We start from the raw sequence: 23,301 nt of genomic DNA on the forward strand, positions 1-23,301 counted from the left end.
TGGGCAAAAAGAGCTGGAGCTGGGGTGTTAGGGCTCCTCTGTGGAGATCCAGGATCATTTTGTGACGAGGAATCCTCAAAGTTACTCCCTAGCCAATTCTCAAGCTGCCCTAAGTGTATAGTTCGTAAGGAGTTCCACTCCTATCACAGAAGTTATAGAAATGCCAGGCCAGGCCTTTGCCCTTCCTTTCCTCAGTTTGTTCTGACCCAAAGGAAGGAGGGAGTTTCCCATTTCCACATAAGGAAACTGAGGACCAGAACAGACCTGCCCTAAATCCCATAGCTAGGATGTCCAGCTTCAAGGGATAGTACTCCATGACACTCACTGACTGGTATTCCCATACTGTATGACATCCTTCCTATGGATCTACGCTGAACATTGTAACTTGCTTCTCATGAACAGAATGCAGTGCAAGTGTGTGTGGGGGTGGACATCACTTCTGAAATTAGGTTTCAGAAGACCCTGACTTTCATCTGCACATGCCATCGCTCTCCTGCTCCCTCTTGCTGGCTGCCATTTTGTCAGCTGTGTGATGAAGAGATGCAGGTGGGCAGTTTCTGGTGAATAGCCAAGGCCCTCATAGAGTGGGAAAAACTGAATCCTGTAGCAACTTCTGAATGAGCCTGGAAGAAGCCTTTCCTTGGTTCAGCCTCCAGATGAGACCACAACCCTGGCCAATCTCTGATGAATCCCTGTTAGAGCCTTTAAGTCAGAGGACCCAGTGAAGCCATGCTCAAATAATTCCTCCATAGAAACCAGACATTAAGACATAACCAGTGTTTGTTGCTTTAAGTCACTGGGCTTTAGGGACACATGCTACCCAGTAATAGATGACTAACACAGGCCTGAATTTGGATGCCCTCTCAGGTTTGACCAAAGTGGCGCTAGAATAGCAGTGGTACTAGGACATACCTGGCTGGTATATTCATTTGGTTGATCCAGGCGGGGCCCTTCAATCCCACCTCCCCAAGGGTCCCAAAGCACACACAAGTTCTGATCAAGGCTGCACAGAGGGAAGGGGAGAGCCAGGAGTCAAACATCCACTTAACTCCAAACCACGGCTGAGTCAGGGCACATGACCCTCTCTGCTTGGATTAGCCGTCCTACATCCCTAGGCTGGGGTGCTTTATTTTAGGCCCTCTCCTCCCCTCTCCTCCTCCTCAGCACTCAGTCCAAGATCTAATGAGATTCCCCATGCAAGGTTGCACTGCTTGCAGAGCACAAGAGGTTTCTGCCCCCTCAGCTGAACCTGGGGACACGCTCCCATCTCTGCCATCACCTCTTCCATTGTACTGGCAGTTTCTCAAAGTTACTCAGCAGATGCCAGGATCAGAGAGACTAACTAGCCCCTAAGCAAGAAGCCCATAGCCCTGGCACTGTAGATGTTCTGAGGATGGTAGATTCTAGAATCTTTTGAGGGAGCTGGTGGGGTGGGGTACCAGAGGCCTGGTTCTTCTCCCCTACCCCAGTTTGGGGAGTAGAAGAGAATAATATATGATCTGAATTTTGGGGCTTCTCCCAAGCTGGTGGTTCCAGGATTTCATGCCTAGCTCAGCTTCAGTCCTTTCCAGAGGCCAGCAATCCAGCTTAGATAACATCCTCTCCCATCCTGTCCCATCCAGTTCCCAATCCCACCTTCTCTGCTAGACACTTAGGAAATGGAGGTGGAGAAGACCTCTTGGGGTGTGGCTCCAGAGGGAGCTCTGCCCTGACAGTCCTCTCTTACACTGACCAGGGCTGACTGCTCTCCAAAGCTGCCCATTCCACTTACCTTGTCTCTGTCCACACAGCCTCTCCTGCCAGCAGGTCAGTCTCTCTCACTAGCAGCCATGTCTGCCACCCCAGTTTCCTGCTGCTGAGCAGCACCCCAAGTTGCCCTGCTGAGTTCATCATCCACAAGGAGATGATGTGGATAGGACCACATTCCCAACTCCTGATGTCTCGAGAAGTTGAACAGGGTAAGAGAACTTTTGCCAAAGGAGGCAAAAGGGTTGCTGTGAAATCATATTTTCAGAGCTCAGTGCTACAAATGAGTTCTAGGAGGTGGGCTCTGAAGTGAGGCCACCTGAGCTCCAAACCCCACTCTACCATTTATTTATAAGTGTGGCTGACTTTAGACAGTTTCCTACCTGTGCCTCAGTTTTATCATTTGCAAAATGGGAATAACAATAGTTCCTTCATCTCCCAGAGTTGTAATAAGGAATAAATGAACTATATAAACAGTAATGTATAACAATTTTTGTAATAACACCCAATGGGGTGTCATTTGGTAAATGCTGCCCAACACTATTTTTTGAAGAGGATCAACGGAGAGGGCAGCAAGGGAAATGTGTGGGGCTAACCTTTTGTCTTCTGTGCTGAGAGATGGGTGAGTGGGTATGCCCTCATGCCTCTATGCATGACCGGCTATTTTCCTAATAAACAGAAGGCTCCTGGACAGGATGTGTGAGACCTGGTGTCCAGGCCCAACTCCATTGCTAACATCTGCATGTCTTCCACTCTCTGGGACTCAGTGGCCTCATTTGCAAAGTAGATAGGCTGGATGCACTATTCTTGCAGGCCCCACGGTCAGGCCCTTATGATGATGCTAGCACATGAGCTCACCAGGTGGCCAGGGTGGGATGCAGGACTGGGAAGGCAACCTAGTTTGCTGGCTGTGAGGGAATGTTCCTTGAGGAAGAAGGAAAAAGTGAGGAAAAGATTAAGTATACCCCTGGCCACAGAGCCCTCAATGCCAGCGAGCCTGCGCACAGCGGAAGCCAGGAGCCCAGAATAACCAAGGGAGGAAAGATAAAATAGGGAACTTACTTTAAGTGTGTGGCAGACCACAGGCAGACCACAGGAGCCAGAAAAAAAGGGAGCTATTGAGGGGGACAGGAGTCAGGGCCAGGTTGGGATAGGACAGGGGCAGGGCCAGAGAAAGGACAGGCTTCTGCCTCCCCCAGCCTCAGACCCCATGGCAGGTGTCTAACCAACCTGAACCTGGAGGGCATTTTTTCAGCCCTGTCTGCCTCTCACATGGCCCAGGAATCCAAACACAGTAGGTGGGACTGTGCCTTAGAAGAGAATGCTATCAGACCCCAGTTTGGGGCCTTCCTTAAACCTCAGGCCACTTTTTCTTGTTTTTGGTAATGTGTATTTATTATCTTAAAATTTTTATAGTGGTGTAATGATGACGAGAATCAGATTCTGTCTCCATACTTATGGGTAGGGAATTCAGCCACATGTTCTCCCCACTGAAGTTCCCACTACAAGGGCAGCGCTGAGTGTCTGGACAATACTGCCACACATCTAGAGTCTACACTGCTTACAATCTGGCCCCCTATAGAAAATGATTCCTGACCCCTAAAGTAGGAGAGGGTACAGGTTGCAAGCAAGCAGCTCCATCCCTTCCCATAAACTGAAAGCTCCTATTAACCAGCCCAGCCCATGCAGCACAGGTGGAAGCCCTCCCAGGCACTGCCCCGCTTCCGCCTCCCAGTGTCCATCCCTGTCCCCGAGTTTGTGCTTTCTGAACAGAGTCTTAGAGGCTGAACTCCTCTGCGTCTCACTTCTGCTCCATGTTGAGTTCGTGAGTGTCACCCAAGTACAGTGCAGGTACACCCTGGTTTCTCACTACTGTAGAGTAGTTCTTGGTGTGAAGGTACTTGTTTATGCACTTGACTAGCATGGGGCATGTGTGTGGCTTCTGGTTTGGAGTTGTTAGGTGCAGTGCACTAAGAACGTCATGCTTTGCATCTTTTGATGGACGTGTGCATGAACCTCTGTGGGATGTTCACCTGGGATGGAACTCCTGAAGCTCAGGTTGAGTGGGCAGAGGTCCCAGCCCAGTCTACACCCACTTGGCTGGCGGCTTCCTACCCCGACAAGTTTAGGGCTGGAGGGAGGGCAAGTGGACATGGAAGCAGCTACCCTAGATGTCAAGGCCCTACATAGCCCCAGGTACTAGGAAATGGCACCCCCAAGGCAAAGCACTAATAAGCAGTCATGACCGTTTACAAATGGTCATGAGAAAATTCTGAACTGGCATTTCTCTAGGGTCAGCTATAGAATTCCAGACCCCAACTATTCTGGGGGTAGAAATAGGAAGATCATGGTCTGAGGCTTGTTCTGGGCAAAAGCATGAGACCCTGATCTGAAAAACAAACTAAAAGCAACAGTACTGGTGGTGTAGCTCAAGTGGTAAAGCACCTGCCTAGCAAGCTTGAGGACCAGAGTTCAAACTCCAGTACCACCAAAATAAGCAAGCAAGCAAACAAACAACCCTCAGACCCATGAGTCAGTGTCCAAAGAACACAGGAGTGCTGCATTGGCTGGGCTCTTCTGGAAATGCACAGACACAGGTGCCAATGAAGGACCCTGGCCATCCACAGTAAGGAAGCCACTTGTCTGGGTCTAAATCAAGGTTTTCCAAAGTTATTTGGTTGGAGAACCCTTTACTGACAGAACATCTGGTAACCTTTTCCAAAATGAGCATGCTGTAAAACCCACTTTGGGAAGAGTTGCTCTGAGGCATGTGTTCTGATTTCATGAGACCCCTGTGGCCCCAAAGCATGGTTCCCAGCAATGTGTGTTTCAGAGGTCACTTGGGGCTGTCCCGGGGGAAGAAATGAACTACTCCTCTTCCTCCCGTGCCCAGCTCACAGCCCCCAGCAGCCCACAACAAGGGAAGAGTACTCACTGCTCTGGGAAGCTCCCTCCCCCGAAGTGGCTTCAGTGTCTGTGAGGGAGAGAGAGGGGCAGGGGGTGGGAGGAGGAGGTGAGTAGACTGAGGACGACAATGGCGGGGCCAGTGCCAACTAAGCAAGCTGTAGTGGAGCAGGTGGTGGTGAGGGGAGCCCAGGAGAGCTCTCGATCCACGGAAGTCACAGGGGCCAAAGCCTCAGTTATTCCCTGGTCCACAATGCCAGCAGGGCTCTAACCCTGTGCCTTTCTTCCCTGCTTGCCAGGCTCAAGGAGAGGCAGGTTTCCATCCTGGGGTTCAGGATGGAAAACAGCTATGGTCCTACTCCCAAGTTGTCATGAGGAACACACAAGGTGATATAAGACATGGTCTGTGGGGATGGCTGACAAGCAGTGTTGCCTGTCCTGAGGCTCCCTTCCCACCCCATGTCCTCCTACGTCAAGGAGGCCTCTCTTTTTCCTGGCCCTCCCTCCTATGGTAAAGACAAAGGGGACTAGAGAAGACAAGAACTCTCTGGGACTCTAGGGAAACCTGAGAGAGGCCCCAGTGGGACAAAAGCAGAGGATGAGAGGCATGCCTAGGACACCCACTCACCTCGGTGTGCCCGGACGTGGGTCTGGAAGCAGTTGTAATACTTGTACTTCTTGCCACAGATTCCACACTCATATGACCCTGGAAAACAGCAGAGGACAGAGGTTGATGTGAAGTCAGTGCCACATCTGACTGCAAGGCCCCAGAATCCCAGCAGACAAAGAAGTCACATGGATAGCACCAGGCTAGAAGTCATGAGGCCTGGGGTCTATATCCACGTTTGCCTCCAACTTTCTGTATAACCTTGGGCAAGGTGACCCTCACTTCTGGGCCTCAGCTTCCAATTCTATAGGAATTCCTCAGCTAACCCTCGTACTTACACACTAAAAAGAGGAGACCAACGCAAAGTGCCCTGCAAGGAACGACTGCACAAGAACATCATTCCTTAAATGCACTAGCGCACTCTCCAGCTGCCGTTTGCCCAGCACGGAACAGAGGGTAAGAAGACAGACTTCCAATCTGGACACACCTGGATGCCTGTCCCTGCTCTGCTACTTACCAGTAGCATGAACTTGGTGATTTCCTCAGACACATTAAGCCTTTGTAGAATGGGCTCTCCCTTGAAGGTGGCCTACACTCTCTCTAGGAAATGTCCAGCCCCACTACAGACACACTGGACATGGATAGCACCCACACTTGCCAAGAGGCTGCCATGTTCCGCAGTCACAGAGAGATCAGCAAGTTCCAACACCTGACTGCAGTACTGCGAGTCCCCTCCCAGGAGAGTGAGGGGTAAAGCCCATGGCAGGAAGCCAAGCAGAGCCCGTTGGACCCAGCCTGGCAGAGACTCCTGGAGCAGAGTCAACCCATCTCCACCTCCAGAGAGCTCTGCAAACACAGAGGCCCAGGTCCTATACAGCCTTGGTGCTCTAGAGCAGCTGGAGTGGAGCCCAAGAATCTGCCTTTTCTGAAAAGGTCTCCAGAGAACTCAGCAGCTGGGTGAGGGAACTGCTGGTCTACAGTGAGGCCAGAGATGGAATTCAGCTTTATATTCATGGGCTGAACCTGTTTCCTCACTGGAAAACCATGGAGAAGGAAAGAAAGTTGATGTGAAGACTGAACACACGTGAGCAAGTTTCCCAGCACAGCTGCCGACCCTTAGGAAGCAGCAGTGATTGCTAACTGTGCCTCTTGGTGATGCCTGGCTGCAGAGGCCCTTCAGCTGTCTGTGACTCAAGGAGTCACACTAAGCAGGGAGAATCCTGGCGTGGAGACTGTCAGCCCAGTTCTGCCACCCCTGCACTATTTGACCTCAAACACGTTCCTTCACCTGTCCAATCCTCTGTTTCCTCACCCATCAGCACAACTGACTCCTACCCAAGTGAGGTCAGGGTCACAGAGAGACACACATGAGCCACTGCCAGAGAGAAGAGTGGACGATGTTAGTGCTACTAGTGTGGGTCATTCCAGGAGCCACTGTCACCCTAATGCCACATGACATTCAGTAATCTGTTATTAGGGTTTGCAGGTATATCAATCTTGCCACATGGAGAAAAACACAAACACATCATGTGGGGCAAGATCAGGCCAAGATTCTTTGTAATTGACCTGTTACTGCTTCACAGCAAGGACTCATTAAATTCATGAGTTTTGTAGCCACCCTCATCTGTCACTAAGTGATAATGTCCTCGACTCTCTTCCGGCTAGTTTTCCAACAGTTACTGCCAATTCTCTTCAACCAACCAAGGATTTATTGAGCATCTGCAATGTGCAATGTGCATTGAGGCCCCAACAGCAAGCCAGATGCTATTCCTGCCCTCTGTTCTGCGGGGAGCAGACAGGTCACCAGACATGGAGACAATTGAGTGATGGTGCCACAATAACCAGAGCAGGACCTGGGGACATGGAGGCAGGACCTTGGCCCACCCAGATTATGAACATCGATGCTGTTCATAACTGAGCCAGACCCACCTGGTTTTGTGGGAGTCTCCCCTGCCTGCCTGTAGAGAGTTGTGGGCTCACCCAGTCCTGCTCACATGCCCCAAAACACTCAGGGAGTCATTAGGGGTACGGTGGCTCCTCAGCCCACCTCCTGATCCTGGCACAGAGTGAGGATGAGCACAGCTTGCTGGTATGGTAGGAGGGACACTTGAGGCTGCCCCTCACTCATCCTAAGTCCTTGGGTTTCAGGTGCCCTGTCTGGAAGGCACCAGGTAGGCAGAGACATGGCAGATGAGGCATAGGGAGCCCTCACCAGAGAGGCAGCAAGGTCAACCAACCTAGATCTCAATCCTGGCACACCATGTACCAACTGGAGTGCCCCAACAAGGCATGGGATGACCTACAACTCGGGTTTCTTTTCCAAAACTGTGCCACAAGGGGGAGGGGGAGGCAGTAACACTGTAGATCCTTACTGCAGTGCCTGCACACAGCAGACACTCAATTAATGATAGCTATGGATAGCTACTGTTACCATCAGCATTTCCAAAGCTTTTCCTTTGGATCCCAACTTCCTGAATGCATCCCAGGATAAAGAGGACCATGGCCAAGGTGTGAGGAAGATCTGACATGGCCCAATCCTGGGAGGCACAGGGGAGGACTCATGCAGGCTGTAGTGTGACAAGTCAGAGGTTTCCCAAACCCAGTGACCATGGCACCCTCTTGCCCCACTCTAAGTGCTGCTAAATGGTCCACAAAGTGTAGACTTCTGGATTTCCAAGTGCTCCACTATCCCACCAGCAGCCAGGGGCTTCTGGGCCCCAGGGCAGGGTCACATTTGCTCACACACGGGACTAAGGGTTTGGGAGGGAGGCTCCTCTGGGTCCTGAGATAATAGCAGGGCCTGCTCACTTGGGGTGTGCCACTGAAGGCTATGTCCAGCTATGCCCACCCTCATACTGACCCCGATCAGGCCCTGTCCCTCAGCCATCACGTACCAGATGCATATCTCAATGCTTGGTCAAAAATCCAGCTCCCTGAATACCGGCTTCGCACAGATCCGCCATGGGGGTTGCCTTCAGGCGCTTTTCCATCTGAATTACGTAAGAAATCAGAAAGAGCCCTTAATGTTGGAGACCACCTGGAGTTAGGGAAGGGGCAAAGGTCAGCCAGGGGGTTAGCTAAGCGCCTGTGCTTTCAGGGCTTTGGTCTCCCCAGTTGCACCTCTGGGGATAGCTGAAAGCAGCCACAATATACTGAAATGTTCCCTGAACTTTTGTGTTTCTTCAACATTCTGATTATCGCTTGGTTATAACACAAAATTTCTCCCCAAAAACCTTCCAGTAAAATGACCTGGGCCACTAGAGGGACTTCTCTCTGACATGCTTAGTTCAAACAGTCCTCTCCCCATGCTGGCTCCCTGCCCTTCCTTCCTCTTCTACTGGGGAATGAGACTCTCCTTTCTTCTGTGAACCATGGCAGTCACTGTCATGTCACTGTTACTGTCACTACCTACCTGCTAAGTCCTGTAGCCCACATCACCTTTGATGTTTCTAAGCAGGACTGCACAGGTGGGGAGCCCAGGAAGGGGGCAGGCAAGTGTAACATAGTCCAGTCCCCTCCAGCAGGTGGGGTCCTGCCCAGGGGATTCTCACGAGAGCGTAATTCATCCTCACAACTCCAACAGATGAAGGCAGTTATTACCCTCATTTTTGAGTGGAGGGAAGTGAAGACCACAGGGGTGACATATCATGCCAGAGGTTGATCAGCTCTGCCTTACTCCCTTGCCTGCAAGTGCCATACAGCCAGCATGGCAGGGAAAGGTCCACAAAGACGGTGCTGGTGAGCAGTTCCCAGTGACAAAGCACGCCTGGCCTCACTCCCTCCCAAGTCCTGGTGAGGCTGGGGCAACACAGCCATCCTTCACAGGTGATCAGACAGTTCTAGAGGTGTCCAGGCCCAGGGATGCTCAGATAGTGGCTTGGCTCAAAGCCAGCCTTCAGAGCTGTCCCTGTGCTACCATAGCAGATAACCTGGATGCAGAACAGCTGTGTCCTCCTCACTCTGTGGGGTGCAGAGCCCCTACAGCAACTGACATTGCCACAGGACTCCCAAAAGTCCTCAACTGAGTGCCCTGAGTATAGCTGCCAGCACACACCAACCTTTCACTACCCCCATTCCTGCTGCCTGCGGTGCGTCAACAAGAGTCCACAGTCCCAAGGCCACAAGGTAACTCCTTGTTAACAGCTCCTGCCTAGCATTTCAGTAAGCACCTGGCAGAGGCCTTGACTTAAGTGCCCTCCTGGGAGGAAGACTAGCAAGGCCATGAACAAAAGGAGGGGGAGGCCCTGGGAGAGGAGGCAGCCTTCTGATGAAACACGTAGGTAGTCACCTGTACCTCCTGTCATGTGCACCTAGCTAGCTAGCTAGCTCTGGAAAAGTCTGAACACCTTTCAGGATACACAGAATCTAAGACAACAGGCATCCAAAGCAGATGGATGAAAAGCTCACAGATGAAACGCTCTGGTGCACCCAGCCTTCCTGCTTCCAAGAGGAGCTGGGTCAGGGTTTGCTGAGGACTGGGGACTTACACAGGGAAGTCATGATAAGTGGGGTTCCTGAAGCTCTCTGGGGCTTGGCCTCAGATCGAATGTCCTCGGGAGCAGGTCTTCCAAGTCGGCACATAGAGCCCTGGGGATTGTGTATACTGGCCAAGGGGTCCCTGAGCACAACAGTTCTAAGAAAATCAAGCTCCCAGCCACTAACTGCCAAACATTCTTTCCCAAAACCAATGCACCAGAGCAGGTAGCTGGCGGAGATTTCACTCACTGGCTCTCCTTTCCACATTCTCCTTCACCCCTCTCCCTGTTACCACCCACCTTGAATCTGTCCACCGTGCCTTCCTAGGAAAACCTTGGAGCTCTAAGAAAGAGTTATAGAGGGAGTGAAAATGATCAAAGTATATTATATGCATGAATGGAAATATCACAATGAAACCCCTACACTGTGCACTCGATATGCATTAATAAAAATGTGGAAAAAAGGAAGGAAATGTGAAACGTTGTGGCCAGGTTTAGAAAGCAACTGGGACTGATGATGACGATGGGGAAAATTCCTTTTTGGAATCCAGGGATTTCCAATGCAGCTGTTAGTAAACAGACCATTGAAAACACTGCCTGATGACAGACCCTGTGGGATTTTTGGCATACCTCTTGGAAGGAGTTCAAAGAATCCAGTGACCCTGAGAAAACTCCATGGTCTCCAGCTCCTTATTTATGTGATCCAGCTCTCTTCAGCGCTTACCCTACAACCACCACAAGCTAGCAGAGAAATGAAGGTTGAGTCTTGTCTCACTCTAGCAAAAAGAAATACTAATTCACAGATCCTTGAGCCAATTGAGAAAGAAAGAAAGCCTTAACCATTTCATTAATACATGCATTTGTGATAATTTTCTACTTTTACATTTATTATTTACCTAAATTTGTTTTTGACAAATTGCATGCTAATAACAACTCAATCTGGGAGGAAAAGGTTTTAAAATGTAGAGCTTTATGATCTCAAGAATCTTTTCCAGAAATTTCTATTTCAATTTATGCACCTCTTGTTGTGGTGGATGAGTGTGAAACAGTGATCAATAAAAAACTTTCAAGCATAAAAATATATTACATTAGGATGAAACCCTGTGGGGGAAGTGGACTGGAAATATGAGTTCAAGGAGAAAAAGGGAAGATATAAAATTTCTGATTGTTGAAGATGAGCTTGTTCATATGTTTTTTAAGTGATGATGGCAGGTATCAAATAGCAATGCAGTTTGGATTTCCTTGGATACATTTAAAAGAGATTCACAGCTTTATTTCCAAAATGCCACTTTTAAAAAATTCTAGAAATTATACCCTTTGCAATTATTTAAACTTTGTTAGATATCAACTAAAACTGTGAAAGAGAATAAGGTGTTTCTCAAAATTCTTTCAGAAGGTACTGAACAAGAAGTGTTTGACACACTGGCCTTTTGGGTTCCTGTCACACCAGGAATATCAGTGTCCTGAGGCTTCAATTAATGCTAGTATCAATTTTGTATTAAAGTCACTTTCGTACCTACTACTCCATTCTGCCCCCCAACAATCCTTCTAGGAAGATGGATAGCTTTCTTATACATACCAACCACTCCACACACTGGCTCAGACAGGTTTAGGGGCTTATCCAAGCTCCTACAGTGCAGTAGACCCTGGGTCCCTTTCCAACAGGGACCATCCAACTGGAATCTATTTTCCACTGCAGACCACCAGATGGAGTCAGTAACAGACAAGACCAGCCTGGGAGAGCAGCCAGGACCCCTACTTTCCGTGGGGCTACAGCAAAGAGCCTAGTGTTGGTTCTGGCAGGCTCAGGCACGAAACTCTGCCAACAACCTATTGAAACAGGAAACTCCTATCAGCTGGCACAGTGAAGCAGGACCTGGAGCCTTTACTGCCTAGGTTTGACACAGGCCGAAAACCACGTGGCTGGGTCTGAGTGGCTGTCAAGCTCTTCTGTTACCCCTTCCAGAGTCATGGCCTGGCTGCTACCTCACAGCTGGCACCCATTGCTCCCCCTTCTATCCCTCCCTGGGCAGCCCTGTCTATGTGAAAACACCCCTCCCTTGGTGCTCACAGCTTGCAGCCTAGGAACCTCATCACAGAATCTAGCCTCCATCTGATCCTTGCCTCCCTCCTGCAGCAACCCTCTCTGCTCACCCATCTCTAGGATGGGAACTCATTTCTGCACAGACTGTACTCAGTTTACCAACATTTGCACAGTCACAAAGACCTCTTCGTACTGAATTGAAATTACTTCCTGACGACCTCTCAATGCTGGCTGGGGCTTCCTGGAATGTGTCTACTTAGTCCCTCAAAATGCTGTAGGTTGTGCATATTCAGACTCTATCCCTACTAGCCCTCCAGCGTCATTCTCCTTCTCAGGACACACAGTCCTGGGGCTCCTCCCAACACTGACTGACCTCTCTGACAATGACTTGGTTGGGTCCACATCCTTCACCAGAAGAGGAGACCAGTAGAGCCTGGGTCACCCACTCTCTTCCTCAGTGGCCCCTGCACTGCCACCTGGAAGCTCGGGGGCACTCAGGTCTCTATGTGCCTGTGGCCTTCCCTGAGACCCTTCACCTATAACCTCCTTGGGAATGAGGACCACTGCTCAGTCACACAGCATGAAGGAGAGCATCTGCTGCTTGATGGCACATTTTGACCACCATAATGGATCCTGAGCATCCTTATCTCTTGGAACCGGGAAGTGGTCCATGAACTAACTGTCCTGTCATAAGCCCAGTTTGCCTTGTCTTCATTTGGGACAAGGGTGAAAGCAGATTTCCTCTTCCAGTTTTCTAATTTTAGTTCTTCTTTAATTTAAATTTAGTTCTAATTTTAGTGACTTCTTGGTGCACTGTGTTGAAGATTGTGAGGTACACTATGGGCACAGTGTACAGCAGTCAGTTACTTATGCCTGCCATGAACATGGAGTTGGGCAGTGGTCATGGTAGCACCTGGGTTTTCATTCTTCATACAGGAGCTCCCAAAAGCTCACATGGCCAGCCACTCCTCTTCAGGCTGCCATGCAGAGCTCTACCTACAGCTTGCTTGGTGGGCATGGGATCTGCTAACTTACTTATGTTCACTTCTGGTTTTATCCAACAAAGGTGTCAAGTTCATTATTATCTTTGCTCTTCCTACAAAAGGAAGCTTGAGGTCTCACACTCAATCTCCACATGAGCTCCAATGGTACTAACATTCTAAGAGTGAAAGATGTCCTTCCCAGCACAAGGACCTCTCTAAAGCCACCACTGCAAACTTAGCAGCCAGTCCCCGGGCACTAACGCTCCCTACTCCAGTTCTCCCAGCCCAAAGAGTAGCCAATGCCATTGCATGGCCACAACCTGGGCTCCCCCATGAGAAGGCCTTCAGTAATGTGTGTTAGCAGGCTGTGTCAGTGGGAACACTGTTTGTTTAATGGTTGTTACAGGCCTAGCGAGGGCTGGGGCAGAGGGGAAGTTGCTCCTCCTGGTGCACCACTGGGTGGCTGAACAGGAACACTATTCTATTCCACAACAGAGCCCATCTCTAAGACAGGAGTGTGGCTGGGTGAGCAAAGCACGCACGCCTTTCAAATGCCTCAGGAATGTGAGCTCCCCACGCCTGCCACCATGGCACAGAAGCCACACTGTGGCACAAATTTATTAAGGGCCTGGCTCCAAGCAGTTTCCCCGGTCCCCAGGGCTGCTTTCCCTCCATGCTTTAGGTTCAGACACAGGGGCGAGGCAGGCCTCCCAGGTATGCAGGCCCTTTACAACAGGAAGAAAATGTCACTAACTTGCTAGGCGACTCTAAGCAACTCTCTTCACTTCCACAGGCCTCGTTATAAAATGAGGGGACCAGGGGTATCAAATAGACTCACTGCCCACTCCTACATCCAGGGAAGACATCAACCGTCAATTATGCCACTCTCCAAGATCCTTAACACACAACTCCCAACAGCCAATAGCAATGGCTTAAACCTGGCCTACAGGGGAAAAACTACTTGCCATCTGGAGAAGAGAAATGTTTGAAGGGTTCCATTCCTGCATTGCTGTTTTGGTTTTTAAAATGCCTTTCTTTGCTGGTGATGAGATCAAGCTATCTTCCCCTGAGGCTGACCTCAGCAGAGCTACATGGGGAAGCAGTAAGACCAGCTTTGGGGACAGGAGAGGAGCCACATGGCTAACAGGGGCACTGTCTGAAACAACATTCAAAATGGTGGCTCCACTTCAGTTCATCACTGGGCATCTACAACTTCGTCCATGAGGGTGTGGTGAGGGCAGTTTACTTGAAAGTTGCACAAGATGCTCCAAGTCCCCAAACTGAAGACAGCAACTTATCAGTGCCAGCTTTCTTCCCCATCCCATTTTTTCTGGGCAGCCTACTTCTTAGAGTGGGGAACAGGCAGGCTGTTACTATCCTGCTCCTCAAAGCAGTACTTTATGCTACCCACACCAGCACCACTACTACTAGCTCGCCCATACTCTCCTGGCAGTGTCCACACAGACTGTGTCCACATATAACCTTGTGAGTTTGTGGCTGTGGGCAAGTGGAACTGCCTCTAGGTACACACTTTGAGTCAGAGCCTGGATTGGCTCCCAACTGAAGAAGCCAAGCTCATTCTCCTCACACAACACTGCTCCCTTCCTCTGGTCCTTTGGATTCCCACATCCATGAGGTGGCCAGGATGGGTCCACCTCATTTAACAGATGAAGACACTAAAAACCCCACTGCTGAGCAGCAGCTGAGCTGGAACCCAGCATGGGTGGCTGTTACAGGACTCACGAGCCTGGGGCTCCCTCTGTGCTGCAGCTGACGCAGGGAAGGCTCCCACATCATTCTCACCTGGCTGCTCAAGGCTTTCCCCACAGAAACCAGGTGGCCAGCTCTCAACGGTCAGATTCAGCTACCCTTTGCCAGTGTCTCATGGAGAAGGACATGGACAGCCAGTGGGTCTAATGAGATTCACACACATACCTGGGAGCAAGGACACAGCCTCTCCTTTGTATAGCTGCTAACTCTGCTATACATAAGCAGAGTTAGCGTGAGCTATACATGGCAGCGTGAGCTCTGGCCTTGAGGAGTGCATAGTGACCCAGGGGTCAAGCGCAGCATAGTCCCTGAAATGACTTACTTTCTCCTTTGGCACAGGGTGTATCACAAGCTCTTCCCCAAACACTTCCAACTCACATCCATGATGCCATAGGCAAGGATGGCATTTCCTGGGCTCTTTGAGTTTGGGTGGGGCCATGTGATTAGTTCTGACCAATAGACTGTTAGTAGAATTAGCACCTCTCACTTCTCTGGCTGTTACCATTCACTGCAGGCATAAGTCCATCTAGAGCTTGTTTTCCCTCTTCCATTTGGCTGGCAGTGAAAGTGGCTGCTTTTGCCTGAGTCTGGAGCACAGTGGTACCCCCTGTGACCCACAAGGGACCTAGTGTCAATCAGAAAGAAACTTTTTGAGGTTTCAAACTACCAAGATCTCATGTTACATTCAGGGACTTCTGTTACTGCAGTATCACCTAGTCACATCCTGACCGTTATAGCACCATTGTTAGCAACACACCTTTTCCCAGAAGCCAGGACCTTCCTAGGTACTGTGAGTAGAAGTAGAGAGCCTGGAGACAGAAATCAGGCAGGTCCTGGAGCCCCAGTCTCTGAGGGCTCCCAATCTCATGAAAGAGACACACACCGCTAGGGTCTCTCATCTAAAGAGATGGTAGGAAGTATCCCAGTGAGGGGCAGGGTGTAAACAGGACCTCTGACTAAAGAACAGGGAAGAATTCTGGGAAGAGGTGGCACTGGAAGTTGCCTTGAAGGATAGGTTAGATTTGGGAAATGGCAAAGGCATTCCTGGAAAAGGAATGAGCAAAGTACAAGAAGAGCAGGCTGCACTGGAATGAGAAGTCTGGGAAGAGTAGAAGTGAGAAATGAGGCTATGGAGGACCTTGATTCCGTGGCCCTGGCTCTAGAGATGGAAGGAGTCAGCTCCAATGTTTACAGGGAGGGAAACTACATGGTTGTTGTTTTGTTTTTCCAAGCCCTCCTTGCAGCCAGCAGGAAAGGTAGATCATACTGGGCAGAAGACACAAAAGCACAGCTATTCGTGGCACCTGCTATGAGCCAAGTGGGGCTAACTATGGTTGCAAGCAGCAGCAGGACATCTGGGAAGGGTGTATGAGGCCAATTCCCAGGAGCTGGGAAGAAAAGGTAACAGGCCTTGAGTCTGAACTTGTGAAAACAGACACAGGGAACCTCCCGATGCAGCCTTGTGGGTAACATGTAGGACATGCTTGCAAGTTGGAAGGAGGTGGACAGACTTAGACCAGTAAGGACAGGTAGAGCTGAAGGAGGCCACAGCACTTCTGAGAACACAGAGTGTAGGAAACGTGGAGGAGGGTACAGACAGGAGTGGAAGTCCGGGGCAAACCCAGGAAGGACCTCACTGCCATGCTGCGGAGCACTGGCTTCTGTTCGCAGGGCAGGAGTTGCAAACTTGTGCTCTTGGAATGATTATGACCCTCCAACATGTTTGGTTTGGCAGATTTCAAAAGTGAAATTTGTTGCAAACATTGAAAGCCAAAAGAATTCACACCAAAATGTTCATGCCTAGCATGAGATTTGGGCAGAGATCTGGCAGTGCTGCACCCAAAATCTGTACCCATCAGCCATCAGTGCAAGCAGTTGAAGAGCAGTTGCCCTCCATGTGAGGTGAGGGGCTCCAGTTGGACGCAGTCCCCACCATCTGTCCCACTGGCTCCTCTATCCTTAAGCCACATAAGCATATTTGTTGGACCCTGTGGGTATCTGAGTTTGGAAACCTGGCTATTGCACAGGGAGCCCCTGGGGGACCCTCTAGAGACTAATGGAGAAATAACTGCTAAGGATCTGGTTTTCCCCAGAATTCCACAGGCAGAGAAAGGTGCCAGCCTGTGGCTCATCCCACCCTGACTAGGTGTCTGACTAGGAGAGGGAAAAACTCTCCAGATTAGAAATGACCAAGCACAGGCCAGTCTCAAGAGCATCCAACTTTCCCTGGAGGTAGAGGGCAGCCCCGGAAGTCTCTCTCAGCCAGAGAGGGGCAGAGACACAGCCCATCTCCCCTGGACTCCGGCCCCAGCCCTGACCCCCACGAGGCACTTACCGAGGGTCTGCTGGTTCCGGACACCACCTATCACCACACAGATCTCAGCAGGCACGTCGCCAGTCCCATCCTTGCTGACTGCTTTCTTCTCCTCCTTGGCCTCACCCTGCCAGATCACCTCCTGGATATAGTCATCAGGCAGCTCTGTCTTCACCTTCACCTCTGTCATCGTCCCCTGCTCGGCACTCAGCGAGGCCTCAGCTGGGACTGGCTCTGGGCCCTCCACCTTGGTGTTCTTTTGGCTGCGCTTCAAGCGCTCCCTGAGAAAAAAAAAGAGTTTGCTCAGAGTGGACCCCATACTTGCCCCCAGACCTATATAGGAGCCCTACCACCAATGATACCAGAGACATGCAAGGCCACGTATATAGTGAATGGCTGGGACTCTCGGCTGTTAGGTCTCCTTCACAGCCCCCACGGCTTCCCCAAGGATCCTCCAGCAAACCCTGGGCTCCAAGGAACACAGTTTGAAAAATCACTGGGCTAGCATGTGCCAGTTCCACCAGTTTTACAGTTGGGGCAGCCAAGGTCTAAAGACTTTCAGATGTGCCCAGTTGCCTCCTGTCACTTGTTTGTACTTATCACAACTGGAGTGACAAGAGACCTCAAAGGCATCTCCAGCAGGTAGAAATCTGTTCTTGTCAAACTTCAATGTGCACATGAAGCAAATGAAGATCCTGAGAAGTGCAGATTCTAGTCCAGCCCATCTGGATGGAAGCCTGAGATTTTGCATTTGTAACAGGCCTAGGTTGGTGTCTGGTTGGCAAATGGCACTCAGTAGTGAGGCTCAAATGATCTGCCCCACACCATGTGTCCTGGGTAGCTCTCCTCTGTCATCAAGGGGAGGGCTAGAGATCTCATCTAAGCTCGTCCCTGCTCCTTACTTACAGATGGGGGAACTACAGTCCCAAAGACTCCCTCAGCTAGGATATCATGGAACCAACATGTGGGTGTGGGTTGGCTATTCAAACATCAGAGAACATCCCTGAGGTTGTGAGGTCAGTCCTGGGCTGGGCAGGGCATGTGTCACAAAGCCTCCATTAGGAAGGAATACTGAGACCCCGAGCAGAGTTGTGACTTGTTCAGGTTCTCACAAAAGCAGTAGCAGGCTAAAGTAAGAACCCAGGGCCCTGACTTTCTTCAGGCAGGCAAACTGTCAGCACTGAGTGCTGTTCCTAAGGCAGGAAGGGCAGGCAGGATATGCTGAAAATCAAGCCTTGTACCAGGCCCGGGGAAGATGCTCCAGCTACGCCCGCCCTCTCCACTGCTCTGGAGAAGCCTGTGGCTGTGGATTTCATGGCCAGACTCAAGGAATGTTCGTGCATGGCCCACCAGCAAGTGAAGTGGAGCACAGCAGGGGTGCTGGGGCTGGGAGGCCTGGCTCCCACCCCAGGCTGGGGGGCCTGGCTCTGCTCTTGGATCTTCAGGAGCCTTGCTATGTGGCCAGAGGAAAGACCCTTCTCCTTACAGGAGCATGGGTTTCAGCACATGTTCTAACCCTCCCAGCTGTAGTAGTCTCCCAGGTTCTGAAAAGGGTGGGACACTGAGCAGAGAGAGGAGGGCCCCAGCTAACAAATAAGGGACAGAGAAAGGCCATGGAGAGGTGCTCTGACCAAACTGTGTCCCCTAGGTTCACATGATGGTGATGGCCTAACTCCCAACATAACTATATCTGGAGACCAGTTCATTAGGAAATAATAAAAGTTAAATGAGGTCATGAGGGAGGGGCCCTCATAAGAGAGAGAGAGAGAGAGAGAGAGAGAGAGAGAGAGAGACTGCTTTCTCTTCCAAGTGAGGGTACTATGTGAAGGTGGCCATCTGAAAGCCAGGAAGTAGCTGGCAACAGAACCCAAAGCATCTGGTCCCTGACCCTGGATCTCTGTCCTCTAACCTAGGAGACAAGATATTTCTGTTGTTTCACTGAACCCCATGGTCATTCAGTAGTTTTCTACCACAGAAGTCCCAGTGGATTCTTGCAGGAGGCAGGAACTCAGACAGAGCAGGAGTGAAGAAGCAGGCTGGGGAGGTCAGTCCCAGGTCAGTGCTGCAGTGGCTGTCACTTCCTCACTGTGGGGCTGTGTGGGCCACCTCACTCCAGGACCTCAGAGGGTGCTAATCCTTTATTAGCAAAATAGAGCTAACAGGGCTGCCATGCAAATTTTACTCAGTGAACACAAAGAAAGCACTTTGCAGAGTGCCCGACCTGCAACCACTCTCATTGCTGTCAATAATGACCCACTGTTAGTGTGTAGCACCCCAGGTCCCGGTGATGCCCCGTCCTCATGTGTCTGCATGTCAAGGCCACCAGGCCTGTGTGAGCTTTGGCCTGGCTACACAGTGGGAAATGTAAAGCTGGATGACCCTATCACCTCGGGGCTCATCGCTCTTCTTTATTTAAGAACAACCTAAGCCTCCTATGTGCCAGGCACCGTTCTAACATCCACAGCCTTCAACCCGAGCCACAACCGCCGAGGTGAGCCCTAACTTATCTCCACGCTACCATGCGGGAAAAATGAGGCACTGGCAGGTACAATAACGTATGAAAGGTTTGCAGGTGGTGAGAGGTGGGACTGGAACCTGATACAGCATCCTGGGGCTTGGCCATGGGCACTGGAACTGCAGAGGAGCTTGCAGAAGAAAGCCTGACCACCTGCATCCTGGCAGCCTCCATACCACCCACTCTAGACCTTCAGAGCAGTCCAAGCCACATGTCCATGGTGAGCACATGTCCATGCGCAGCACCCTAGTTTTCTGGCTGCTACTCCTTCCATGGGGGCATCCTGAGCCAGAGCTCCCCTGGGAGGTGGCATGGCCCCTGCCTGGCTGCAGGACCATCACAGGGCACAGGAGCCTCTACATTCTGGGAAGCTCCAAGAAATTAGGAACAGCAGGTCTGAGAAGTCACAAGGGGACAGCTATGGCTTTGGAGGGGGAGAATATGCCTGCCGGCCAGCCATCAAACAACAGAAAGGGATGCCTTGAGGTGGAGGCACTGAGCAGAGCTGGCTGATGGCTGGTAGGAATTGGATATGGAATGAGAACGAGGCTTGGAAGTCAGATGCTCCCAGTCAAACACTTTCAAACTGTGGGTTCCTGCATAAATGACGTCATGACATAACAAGACTCCCTCTGAGCCTGTCTTCATAGCCACACAGTGGGGACAAATATGGTGTCCACATCAAGGTGCTGTGATGCAAGCAGCTGCTGGTGCCTACTTTCTTTTTCACAGAGGCAGGAGAGAGGAGTGCTATGGTTTGGCTATGACTTGAGTGTGTTCCCTAAAGTCAAGGGCTGAAACCTTGGCTCCTGGTGGTGATGTGGGAAGTGGTGGAACCTTTCAGAAGTGGGGCCTAGTGGATGGTAATTAGGTCACAGGAGCATTACTCTTGGAAGTGTGAGTTAGCTCCTACCAGACTGGGCTCTTATATAGAGTAAGCCTGACTTCTGAATCTCTGTGGATTCCTGTTTCAGCCTTGCATGAACTCCTGCCACTGTGATGCCATCTCAATTGCTCGCCAGAACTGAGCACATCAGGCTCTTGAACTTTCAGAACTGTGGACTAAATAAACTTCTTTTCTTTATAAAGTACCCAGCCTCAAGTATTTTGTTACAACAACAGAATACATAGAGTATGCAGGGGTGCAAAGAAAATGGCTTACATGGCATGAATGTTGGTGCAAGGGCTGTGAGTTCTACTGATGGGGATCCAAATCTTAGCTCTACCACTGTTGGACAACGAGACAGACATCTGTGAGGGAGAAGACCCTGTCATTCTGCTCACAAGGCAGAGTGAATGGATGCTGATGGAAGCTGGCAATGAACCCTTTCACGGACAAGAAAGCAGCTGCTGAAGTCCCTATTTCCTACTAAGACCTGCACTCTGAGGCTCACTGAGCGTAGTTAGGAAAGGAAGGCACAGAACAGTCTCTTCACTGCTCATATTCTGAAGTTCAACCTCTGCTATCCCACCCAGCAGACTTGCTGTCCCTTCCTGCTCACAAGGTCCTCACCAGACAGGAGGAGTTGTGGAGGCAGGCTAGGTATAACTCTTACCTGCCCACCTGCACACTGAGACCTTGGTCAAAACAACCCTGTCTGAGCCTCAGTTTCCTTGTCTGTTACAGGCTGACCAGCACCCTTGCCTGCTGCAGGGATGGGAGATGATGTCTGACAAGAGCCCAGGCAAGGGGCTGATATAAAGTGGATTTCCACAGATGGCAGCTGTCACAGTAACGACACTGGTTTATTGCATCCTCACTACTGGGAAGCCTTCCTGGCTTACCAGTCGGTTAGATTCCCTCTGTGAATGTCACATCTACTTTGCACCCCTGATTCTTACAGCCGTCCTCCCACGGCACACTAATAAATCATCTCAGTGCACTCATCTTTTTGACCTCACTGTCTAGCTTGTAACACATTGCCCCATTCTATTTCTTTTGCAGCTTGCTGCTTGTCCGCTTATGAGTCACCATGTACACCCCTTACGAGTGGGTGGGTCCTGACCATCTTATTCCTAGCATCTAGCAGGTACGAGTAGATGCTCCACGAATCCTGAATCTTAAAGACCACAAGAATACCTACCAAGTTGAGATGTTGATGCATGTCTATAATCCTAGCTACTCAAGAGATCGGGGATAGAAGGATTAGGGTTGGAGGTCAGCCTTTTTTGAGATTCTACCTCAAAAAAGAAGCCAGTGGTGGTACATGCCTGTAATTCCAGCTACCTCTAAGGTAGAGGTAGGAGGATAATGGTCCAAGGCCAGCATGGGCAAAAGTTTCTGAAAGAAACTAAAAGCAGGACAGGTGTAGTGACTCAAACCTATCCAGCTACTTGGGAAGTAGAGATTGTGAGGACTGTGGTGTAAGGCCAGCCAGGGCAAAAAGTTCGTGAGACCCCACCTCAACTGATAAAAGCTGGGCATGGTGGTGTGTGCCTGTCATTCCTGTTATGCAGGAAGTGTAAGTAAGAAAATTGTGGTCAAGGCCAGCCTAAGCATAAATGCAAGACCCTATCTCAAAAATAACCAAAGCAAACAAATGCCTGCCTAGCAAGCACAAGGTCAAGTTCAAACCCCAGTGCTGCCAAAAAAAAAAAAAAAAAGAATACCTTCCACTTAGCAAGTAGGTATTAGGAGTTAAGCCCGCTGTGATTCCCAAGGGCCCACAGGACAGCAGAGTAGATCCTTGAGATGGGTTTGCACACTAGACAGTCATTTATCTGTAACAGGCCTGGGCACAGTACACCACAAGAGAGGCCTCTCTAGAGACAGGGCTTGGAGCCAAGCTGGAACTCCAGCCCTTGTCTCCTGACTCCCCATTCATCCTTTCTACCCAACTACCAGCCTCAAGTCATGGGCTTAAGGGTGGAAGGTAGGGAGATGGCTTCCTTCCAAGGCAAGGCAGACTCCCCTTGGTTCTACCCACACTATGCACCCCAAACAAATCAGAGCTACACCAGGTAATACAAATGACCTCTGACCCGACTTAGCCCATAGAACACAGGAGCCAAGGGGCCTTGCTTTCTCACCCACAGCAGGCATGACAGCAAGTGAACATCACTGCTTCATCATGAGGACCCCAAGGCCTCACAGCACCAAGGACAGAGACAACTTCCTTTTCTTCCCCAACTTCTACGCTCAGATTTACAAGCCCAAACGTTGCTTTTCTCAGCTGCTCTGCATTTAATTAGGTGTCCTCGTAACAAAGGAATCGCAGAAGTACTTATATCACTTTGAATTAGTGGTGCAGCTCCTTCTAACTTCTTTAAAATTTTTTTTCATATATCATTTTTTAAAATAGAGCTCATTATTTTAATTATATCCATTTAAATGTACAGTGGAGTCCTTGGATATTCTCAGCACGAATCATTAGGTATATTAGTGGAAAAGCACTCGGAATCTATCTACATGCTGATACTCCATAATCCATTCTATTTGTGTCACTGTAAAATAGATTTATATATAGATAACTACAAAATAGTTGCTCAAGATATGCTATGAATTTTATATTTAACCCGAGTCATACTTCAACATAAAATCCAGAGTCGGGTGCTAAAAGGATGTTTGTCAGTAAGTACCTGCTCTCTATGGTCACTGGTTACTGCCTGCACCCATCTTCCTGGAAAGAGCCAGACCAAATGTGGCTAGCCCAAGGAGGCTCTGAGAGAACTGGCCTGTGTCTCAATGGTTCTCAAAGTATGTTCCTTGAAGAACTAGTGGTTCCGCAGCAATGGTTCAGAGGCACCAACAGGACGGAGATGGCGAGGGTGGTGTTGAGTAGGACTCTAAGACCCCCATCCCCTCTGTCTTCAATAGGCACAGCTTTGCTTTTTGGGCTATACAATTTGGGCTTCTTCCTCCTTGTAGTAGGGGAATTGATGCCCCCCACAAAAGATGTGTCTGCATCCTAATCCCAGACTCATGACCTTATTTGAGGAAAAA

The 23,301-nt window shown here is 50.0% G+C and overlaps 1 protein-coding gene across 22 annotated transcripts in view; it reads right to left on the reverse strand.

Annotated features, from left to right (window-relative positions):
• Znf618 (zinc finger protein 618) overlaps nucleotides 1–23,301 on the reverse strand; it is a 165,465-nt gene that overhangs the window by 43,821 nt on the left and 98,343 nt on the right. For 18 of the 22 annotated variants that reach the window (XM_074051204.1, XM_074051199.1, XM_074051213.1 and 15 more), the window contains 4 exons: nucleotides 16,865–17,124; nucleotides 8,152–8,247; nucleotides 5,279–5,356; nucleotides 4,682–4,720 (listed from right to left, as the gene is read on the reverse strand). In XM_074051204.1, the coding sequence (XP_073907305.1) occupies nucleotides 4,682–4,720; nucleotides 5,279–5,356; nucleotides 8,152–8,247; nucleotides 16,865–17,124 (473 nt within the window). The remainder of the gene's footprint in view (nucleotides 1–4,681; nucleotides 4,721–5,278; nucleotides 5,357–8,151; nucleotides 8,248–16,864; nucleotides 17,125–23,301) is intronic. The other 4 variants (XM_020160354.2, XM_020160353.2, XM_020160355.2 and 1 more) reach the window with 1 other exon arrangement.

This window comes from Castor canadensis, chromosome 13 (genome assembly GCF_047511655.1).
Source record: "Castor canadensis chromosome 13, mCasCan1.hap1v2, whole genome shotgun sequence".
Lineage (NCBI taxonomy): Eukaryota > Metazoa > Chordata > Mammalia > Rodentia > Castoridae > Castor > Castor canadensis.